This window comes from Amia ocellicauda, chromosome 1, assembly GCF_036373705.1.
Source record: "Amia ocellicauda isolate fAmiCal2 chromosome 1, fAmiCal2.hap1, whole genome shotgun sequence".
NCBI classification, from domain to species: domain Eukaryota; kingdom Metazoa; phylum Chordata; class Actinopteri; order Amiiformes; family Amiidae; genus Amia; species Amia ocellicauda.
This window is the reverse complement of record NC_089850.1, coordinates 33,412,942-33,422,987: the sequence shown is the minus strand read 5'-3', so window position 1 is coordinate 33,422,987 and position 10,046 is coordinate 33,412,942. Positions and strand designations below refer to the sequence as shown.

Below are 10,046 nucleotides of genomic sequence, written 5' to 3'. Positions count from 1 at the left end.
AAGCTCTGGGGGGGAAGAGGAAGTCCGGGGAGAAAATGAGGGAAGGATCGCTCTGTGATATCGCTGGTATAGAGCGTGTGATCATTTTAGCAATGCATTACTAAAGTAAAACCATACAAAAAAAGCGAAATGGCCCATTCCAGTATTTCTGGATTATTGCTAACAAGTAGAAGTAGTATAATTATATATGAATTGCACAGTACCTCGACGCTGAGGATCCTGCACGTTTCAAATTCCACATTTATGAAGACAAACATTGAAACAAACATTGTTAGAGATCAGTGTCTAGACAGAATAAGACGTCAGAACTAGGCTATACCCTCATGATTGTTTTTCTTTCAAATGCAAACTACATGCACTTAAAATTAAGAGTATGAATTCCACAACTACAAATAATGTATGGACACAGTGATCAAATGTATTTTATAGGATTATTCCATTCATAATACAGGTTTTAAATGTAATAAATAGCTTATGCTCTTTTGTAAGTCAGGGGTGCTTCAGTCCCTTTCCTTTTTTCTTAATTGCTGCATTATAGTTCAATTATGTAAAAAAATGTAAAAGAGTATGTGTGCATAGTGTGTAGGCTTCATCAATTTCCATTTCATTATCTACTCAATGTTGCACAACCTCTATTCAAACAAACAAAACATCATGTTGTTTGTTGTATTGTTCTACTTAATGTGTCATATTACATGTGATTGCTTTTCAAAATTATTACCAGCGAGTGAAAGGGGCAGCAGTTGGAAAGTTGTTGGACAGAGTTTGGGAGAGATATGTGTGAGAGACTGGAGAGAAGGTGCCTGAGAATTAAAATATGGGATTTTTTCTGGTGTAACTTGTATTTTAACCTATAAACTCCTTTGTCTGGGAAATATTCCATAAAGATCCTATAAGCAAATTTGGGAACAAATCTGCTTGGCCATGCATTTAGGTAAAAAAAAACTAAACATAGTAAAATACATTTGATCAACAAAGATAGGCCTTCTCCAAAAGGAATATTTCACTTACCTTACTTTATTTAGTGGAGAAGTAGCAATACTTTATGATGGAACAAAAATGGTATACCTTATGTTTCATGATAAAAGTAAAAACAGTTAAATAATAATAATAATAAAAACTGTCCTTTCAAGTGAGAGCTGTTGGAGCCAGTAATTAATGAATTAGTCAGACAAGGTACCTTGCTTGTCACATAACAGCAATCCCTGTAGCCTGCAGGGCACCTGTGAGCTTGCAGTATTACATAAGAGCTGCACTAGTCTTTATATTGATGCTCTACCTCTGCTGCTCAAGCTCATAATACAAGATGTCAGAGTTGGCTTGGTTGTTTTGGTAGATGCATGTAGGCTGTGTGCATCTCTCCTACATCAGTAATGCAGTCATAGCAGTACACGGAGATGATACAAAATTGTGAATTCCAAATTCAGAAGGCATAAAATAACAGGGAGATTATATATCCATCCATCTATCTGTGTGTGTGAATAATATGTGTCGAATATTCAGATTCAGAATGGCTCACAATGAGGTTAGCCAGACTAGTCTTGTGCTTAAATAATGTCTATCCTTTACAACATATCTACCACAAAGCCAGGTTTTAAAAATAAATACATTCCAACAATATCTTTTTAGTTTGACAGTATAGTTTAATGTTAGAACAGCTTGATTTGTATGTCATACAATGGTAAAACATTTTAGCCAACCATTAAAATTATCTTGACATTGCCCTTTTCTAAATCTGTAACCACCTCCTCATTACCAGCACATAACATGTTTAAAAGCATTGCTGCTTTGCAGTTGTCAGTATGTATTGCTCAACTATATTTAAGAAAAATGAAAGCATGCAATTCAAAAAGACAGCATGGATTAATAGTTGAAGACATCTTCATTTATTTTTTTGTCTTTCTCTGAACAAATAAATGCAAGAGAAAACCAAGCACAGAAAATACATTTTTCAAAGCTGCAAACTTTGGATTTAAAATATATGCTATAACCAATTTAACAAAATAGTTCCCATTCTTCCTGCATGACAATTGATTCTGTAAACTACCATGCATGATTTTACTATATACGTTACTCTTTAAGGTAATGTCATGGAAGTGTTTTATTTAATGTTTCTGCAACAATTGTTTATATCGATCCTCTGCATACTCCTTGCCAGAGCAGTATATGTAACATAATCCAATACAACATTCATAGCCTACATATAAGAAAGGAAGATTAAATTATTTTTACTTTCCGTTTAATTGTTGACTTTACATTACACTCCCTGTGTTAGAGTTGTCTGTTTATTCTGCAGTTGCACACTTCAGACAACTCAATAGGTTTACAGAAATTCATAAGCACAGAGCTTTATGGGGAGAAAGCAGGAGATGGACAGAGACAAAAAAAGGCAAAAGCTTTACATCCACATTCACAATGTAAGCAATCACATTTTATTTCTGATGTGACATTATGGCTGGTACGATTGTAAAAGCTTGCTTCTTACACAATATGTGCAAGGGCACATTTATGTATTGTCATCACATCTTTTTAGGAATTTGTAGCAGGTGTGTAAAACCTGTTGTGTTTCTAATGATGAAACCATTAGTTTGATGCTTAGTTATGGACTTTAACTAAGGATGTCCCCATGATGAATGTAGCTTCATTGTCAGTTCAGAGCCAGTGTCAGGTTTTGCTTGAATGCCTTGTATACTATTGCTTGTGCTTGTAATTTATGTTAAGATTGTCATCGTCTTAAATGCATTTCTATACATAAGACTGGGATAGATGCTTCACAGATAGTTTAAGTTAGTTAAATGTTGTATTAGTTTAATCAGTGAATTAATTTGTGTACTTAAATAGATGCATCTGTTATTTCAGTAATTCTGTTTAACTATTTTTTGTCTAATTCATTTAAGTAATTAGTTTACTTTTTAAAACTCTGTTAATTGGTGTTACAACTGTTCAGTTAACAAAATAGGTAGCTCCCTGAACTCCACTTCATTCACTGAGATTTAAAGTAGGACTGGATGCTCTGTTGATCTGTAGCAGAACCTAACACTTAGTTGATTAAAAACAGGTATAGGTAATATGTACTGTAAATAGACAACATATTTAAGAAAAAAAAAAAAAAAAACTAGTGTCCTTTGTACTGTATGTGCAAAAAAATCTAAAACACACACTGCCAATACTGAGCACAAATCACTCTGAGTCTAGCTTAATCAACACAAGCCACCAACTAAAAATTATATATATATATATATATATATATATATATATATATATATATATATATATTAAAAAGGCTGTTGTATGATTGTTTACATATTTTTTGTAGTCTTAAATTTCAGCACATTTTAAAAATCATTTTAGACGTGATTTGATCAATGCAAGGAAATTCTTGTCCCTGTAATTAAGCTATGAAATGTATTTGGATTAAAAAACAAAGAATGTGGTAGTTTGTGTGCGGAGGTGGGGGGTGTGAGTGTAAAGTACACTATATATTCCATGTCAAAGCCCCTGTATTGCAGAAGAATAAAAGTGATGTAACAAAACATGTTTACGCCCTGTTTCTTGATTTTTTAAAAGTAACTGCTCCATGTTAACCTGTACTGCAACTAGCCCAATAGTCCTAGTGCATGAACATTTTTTTAAACGTTACAATTGTTCAAAAAGTAAGTTGCTGTGGACAATACAATAAAGTGACTACTGCCAATGTCAGCCAACCAAAACATATTGAGGATTGATATTAAGGATATTTTTCTTGATATTATTAATTAATTAACACACTAAAAATACCCCCTTGTGTTAAAATATTTTAAATAATTAAACTGATTATTTAGAAAGATAATGCAAATTAATATTTAGATTATATGATCTGCTCAGAGAAAGGCAATAATGAATGAGAGGATTACTATGCAACTTCATCTGTTAAATCCAACAGTATCTCAATTTCAATGATGTAATGCATCAGAGAAATCCAGCTGCATCACAACCGCCGTACATGATTTGAATTCTTTAATCACTTCCCAATTTATGTGGCACAGGCTCAGTCCAAACGTGCAATTTCAGCTAAGAGTTCCCCTTTACAAAATCTTTGGAACACACGATTGTGAAAAATAACCCCAATTACTACACTCTCATTTTAAAAGACTACAAAAAAATATTATATATTTATATTACTCTATTTCACACTGTAAAATATAGACAGCTTTACAAAAATCTGACTGGTTTCTTTTACATCATATAAACAAATACATTGTTATACACATTCCTATTCCTTTTACTCGTAGGTAACCATGGGAAGGATCATAGTTTGGGTTGTTTGAGAATGAAAACAGTTGTTTATTTTAGCAAAAATAAAAATATATACAGCCAACCATGCATGTAAGATCACCAACAGTATGGAAAAGTATCCAATGTTTATATTAATGCATTTCTATTCTTTTGCAGCAAAGCTTTATGATGCATTTGTTCCCCTTAGACACTAAATGCACTATTCGTACACGTTTAGTGTATGTAGGCGGAAAGGCGGGTCAATAACTTCAAGAGCAAGTACTATAATTCTTCGTAGAAAAGCAAATAAGCTTGAGAATTGAGGACTCTTGATTCCGGAACCGTCTGGACATGTGTGTCGCTGACATAGACCCATTGGCCAGGAGGGACTCCCACAGCTTCCTTCTGGCCTGCAAAATCACAGAAAGGAGATATCAGCCATTCCACCTCTAAGGACGCCCCTTTAAGTGTAGGTCTCAAAAGCTGCACATGAGGTATAGGGAGGATGTCACTGGCCAACAGGTTGAGCTTTTTACCCCCGATTAATGGATCAGAATTACTAGTATTAAATCACATTTTACTTTTTGCATTTGTACCTATGCAAGTAAATGCTTCTTAAAAGTACATGAGTTTTCATGCTGGTGGATGTCTGAGACCGCACTATAAACATTCATCAATGCTGGTAGTACAATTTTGTCTGAAATGTAACAATATGTACTGATTTCAGGAACCATTAAGTGCATGCAATATAACGACCAGTCATGTGTGAGATGGCAACCATTCAATGTTGTCTTTATATACCTTTAAACTACATTTACACACACAGAGAAAAATAATCAATGGAAGGAGGTGGCTTGAAAATACACAATAACATTATATGCAAAGAAAAAATACAATTCTATCTTCCTGGATTTAATCCATTTTATTATTGCCTAAAAAAAACATCACACTTACTGACAGTTTTCCCCCCTTTGTGTCAAGAGAAAAAAACATGATAGAAAAGCAGCAGAACAACAATAAAACCTTTTCACTTTGTATTACTTTCAAGGTTGAGCCAAAGAAAATGTATACATATAGCACATACTTTCACAGATTATGTTTTCAGGGGTCCAATAAATACACTGAACATTCAATGCAAAACAAAAAAAAGCAAGAATGTCTTAAGATAGTTTCAAGGTGAAGGCTCACACTGTTGGCTTGAAGACATGTCAAGCTGACATTACATTTCAAAATTTCATTCAGCTAAACAAAGTGAACACTCAAGCAGCACTGGGGGGATGTACACAGAAAGCATTTACCACTTTTTTTTTTTTTTTTAAATAAGAAAGAAAATCATTTTTCAAGTATTTCTGTGTAGAAGTAAAAAATATGTGAGTCCACTTTATTGGAAAATGTGGACTACAGTGAATGTATTTTTTCCCTGCACACCGACATCCTTACCTGCAATATTGCGTTTATATTCTTGTTTCCTGTGCGGTGCTCTGATCTTCACATAAGCAGTGTAGTGACCTCCGCGCATCGAGCCGCTGTGCTCTACAATTCCATAGAGACTGTACAATACTCTCTCTCCCTGCACCATGTTCTACAATGACATGAACACAAAACACCCCTAAACATCAGTACATTGATACACATTCTTTGGAGTACTCAAAAGATATCAGTCTGACAAAACTGTTAAAAAGAAGGAAAAATAAAAAAGTTGAATTTAAACCTATACCTTGCAAGTAGCTGCACAGAATGGTGCTAAATCCAGCAACAGGGGGAAGTCAACATGTCGATTTACTTTACGCAGACTCATACCTGCCTAAAATCAAAAAGTGACAGGTTTAAACATCACAACATTAAAATACGGGTCTGTTAAGATTCAAAGTAAAGGCACAATATGGAATTATATGCATCTCTTTCAGGTAGCAATTTTAAATTAATGTGTTTAAATGGTGTTGATAAAAATGTTTGAGGCATGAGGCTGAATGGTTTTTCCGTTGGTTTTGTCCATGCCTTCCAAACGAAACCAACGTTTTTGAAAAGGTCTTTTCTGTATTATATTACCTGGTGGAAACGTTTTAGATGAAGAGTGACCACTGGAGGTAGAGACGAGATGAGCATTTGTTTACGAGCACTGGTGTATACATTTTCTGCTTTCCTATCTGAAAAATACACATGCACAAATCTACACATTACTATTAGATGAAACAATAGGTATCAGAACCTATTTGTAAAAATTGAAAAACAAAAATATGATTTAATTGCACAGGTTCAATATACGCAAAATCACATAAAATCCATTCACTGTAGCAACTGTGCATTAACTAAATATTTTTTTTGGAAATCAATGAGTATGTTAAGTTATGGTGTATGTATTCATTTATTTAATAATTCTAAACATTAGAAAAACACACCTGGTTATCTTTAAAAAGGAGTTGGAAAGAAAGGAACAAAATCTGAAATCATACCATAAAGAATTTTCATGCATATTTAGGTGTATTTGTAAATCGGTGTAATCACCAGGTCAAAACTTCATACAATTATAAAAGTCCATGCACATGTAGCAACAATTACTTACCTGAACCAATGGTCTTTTTGAGATGTTTTTGCCTCTTTTCAGTGCAGTTCTCACACAGCAGTTTGTTATTACCCATCAGTAACTCCACTGAAGTAAACTGGTACAGACATGACTGTACAGAGCATTCTTTGGAACAAGGCACGTAGCTATGGGACAATGACTGGAAAGCTATTTGAGGATTCTGGGATATCAAGGGCTTCTCTTTTGTTGCGTCTCTGTTATTTGATGTGATGTCTGTTTGTTCCTCTTGACCATGGCTAATGATCACAGTTTCATTCATGTTATGGGTGAGACCAAGTTTGGACACTGCACTTGTGAGATGGTCAATGTGATTTCCATCCTTTTGCTTATTGTGTAAAGAGTCACTCTTTGATAGGGTTTGATTAGAGCTGCCAGCACAAATACTGTCAACACAGCTGATATTTAAAGTGTGCTTTGAAGGGCTCTCACTTTCTGAGGCCTCACTGTCTGCATCATTGCTGCTATCCAAATGGCTCCCATCTTTCTCACTGGCCTCATAGTGACTTCCATTAGCCACTTTCATACTACTAGTGTCCTTGTAATTACTTTTAGGATCTCCAGAACCTTCCTCTTCTAAACGGGTTTGGGAACAATCATTGCTTCTCTCCTCAGAACCAAAGGAAGATTTCCTTTCATGCTTCTTAACGTTGCTCTGCTGAATGTAAAATAGTAACAATGAATTGTAATAATAACATCAAAGAAAGACATTTTGTAAAGCTTTGGAATTGTATAATGCAAAGAAACAAATGTAGAATGAACAACTTTAAACTCAATACCAACATGCGTAAGATACATAAATACATAAAAACAAGTACTTTGAGGATTTAACCAGTTTATAAGTATTCGGAGCTCATATTTCTTTCATTGTTGTTATTGTTAGATTATAATGAAGACATTACCTTGTCTTTTGGTGCACAATGCTTCTTGCTATTTTTTGGTGGCTGAGCAAGAGCAGAAGAAGCTGCATCATCACTGGGTGAAATTAATTGATCATGTTCCCTGTCAATCATTTTATTAGATTTAGTTGTTCTTCCTGGATTGACAGGTTTAGAAACCTAAAGTAAACAAACACATTGTTTTTTAGAGACTACTTCCTATCTCTACTTTTTTTCCCCTTCATTATACTCCTTTGTACAGCTCTTTGTGATTTCTGCTATGAAAGTTTTAAATTAAAGGCTACTGTGATTACAATGCACGTAAGGGCTTTGTAATCAAAAATAGGAAATCAATAATATAAAGTACCAAACAGTAATGATTTAGACAAAATGTATAAATGTGCATTTTTTTTGGTGTATATTATTTGAAAATGTATACAATTTATCAAGTTTGTCTCACCCGTTCTTCAATTATCGGAAGAGAAATATCAATGAAAGCTTCCTTGACAGTTGAGATCTAAAAATAAAATTGAAAAAAAAAAAACAATGAAGAGAACATTGATGACTGTAAATCCACAATTACTTTTCTGTTTCCTTCATATGAGAGCCATCCTGTGTTCCTCTATGAGTTGGATATATTCATACATAGTTGTCTACTCTAATATAATTTAATCTAACATTAATTAAACAAATATAACAGTCAAATTATGCTGATGTGACATCATATTCTTTAGCACCACTGTGTAACAATTGCTTCAATTTATTCACCTATTGCTACTGATATATGCATTGTGTGAGAAATGTGAGTATTGAGCAGCATCTATGCATCTATATTGAACTTCAAATTGTCCCAAAAGGGACCTGTGTGTTTTTGGCTTTCTTTCCGAGTCTTGAAACGTCTGTAGCAGACCGAGACCTTTGTATCCCAAAACATCGAATCCTCCTTACATTTTCAGGGAATGAGGTAAACATGGGTAAATAAATAACAAACCCTCCTAAGAGAATTGTCCACAAAGTCACAGAAGTTGTGAGGTGGATATTTACCAAATGGGCATGACAAAGTGGAAGCCTTTTAAGTCTATCGTTCATTATTCAGTAACCAATATAATCTTTAAGACTTGCATATGAATCAGCATTTAATAATAATTGATTGTTACAATTGTATCCCTTATATGTATATTTTCTTTGTTCCGTCTTGAGGTCTCAACCTGTAACCTTGGCTGAGTCCAGGGCTCCTCTGTTTCTCTGTCACCTGTTTCTCTTTATTATTTTATTAGCAAGTAAACATTGTATTGATGTCATCATCCTGTGGATCCCTTACACTTGATAATCATACTTTATTTCAAATATTGATTTCTGAAAAATGCATTTGTGTTTATAAATGAAAAAATAGGTTTCCTTTATCTATATAACCACATGCCTACATGCACACATTCTCTCCCATACCGACAAAAACATACAGTTCAATACAGATGAGAACAGTGTCTCTATGGAATGTGAAAATTGTACAAGTAACTGCAGGGTCAAAGGGTACATTGCTGAAAATGATTTAAATGAAAAGAAAAAATACCTACATGTTCACATTCTTCACACATGATAGTATTAGTCAATTCACCAACAAAGATCCGGTCAACAAAATTCATCCTTATACCTTCTTTTCCATATGCTGTGAAAAAAAAAATATATATATTTAGCTAACCCAAATACCTGTTTTTAAATTACATTCTTTTGAAAATATTCTTCCTATGTACAGGATATAACACAATGTCTTCAATGGAAATACTTTACTTGCCAAATACATGAATTAAGTTACCAAGCTCCAGGTGGTAATTTTATGTTAATTTCAAATAACTTCCAAAATGATCAAATATACTTGAAGCATGAAACGAGGTATTAACCTTCCACATTTTATTAAGCGTTAAAATATCACAATTTATTTTAATCAAAGACACTGTAAATTCCAATAAACAAAGAAACACAAAAGCTAATATAAATGCAAGGAAGCCTGTTGTGTTTTTCAGTTTACTCTAGAATATTAAAGTGTATTTTATTCTTCCACTTCAGTGTGATTGCTTTAGCACACTATAATGTATCATTATGTATTCTGTATGTTCTGTTAAACTACTCTATTTTTTCCAGACAGTTGTTGTTCCTCACCTTGGATACAACTGCCATCAGTAATATCCCTGATGATTTGCATTAACATAGGTTATCTGAACAAGGACAGTACTTGTAAAATAAGTCAGTCCTATGCATGCAAATACTGAGCTCCTTCCAGTGCCTGTTCAAAACACACATTCAGACTGAACCTGCAGTACCTCAGCCCTGCCCTT

At 33.9% G+C, this 10,046-nt stretch overlaps 1 protein-coding gene across 3 annotated transcripts in view; it reads right to left on the bottom strand.

The window, feature by feature from the left end:
* Positions 1-1,622: 1,622 nt before the first annotated feature.
* The window catches only part of usp45 (ubiquitin specific peptidase 45), a 48,393-nt gene continuing 39,969 nt past the window's right edge, over positions 1,623-10,046 (bottom strand). For 2 of the 3 annotated variants that reach the window (XM_066702459.1, XM_066702477.1), the window contains 8 exons: positions 9,288-9,379; positions 8,174-8,230; positions 7,738-7,893; positions 6,818-7,493; positions 6,304-6,401; positions 5,972-6,058; positions 5,695-5,836; positions 1,623-4,664 (listed from right to left, as the gene is read on the bottom strand). In XM_066702459.1, the coding sequence (XP_066558556.1) occupies positions 4,537-4,664; positions 5,695-5,836; positions 5,972-6,058; positions 6,304-6,401; positions 6,818-7,493; positions 7,738-7,893; positions 8,174-8,230; positions 9,288-9,379 (1,436 nt within the window). In that variant the 3' untranslated portion in view covers positions 1,623-4,536. The remainder of the gene's footprint in view (positions 4,665-5,694; positions 5,837-5,971; positions 6,059-6,303; positions 6,402-6,817; positions 7,494-7,737; positions 7,894-8,173; positions 8,231-9,287; positions 9,380-10,046) is intronic. The other variant, XM_066702467.1, reaches the window with a different exon arrangement.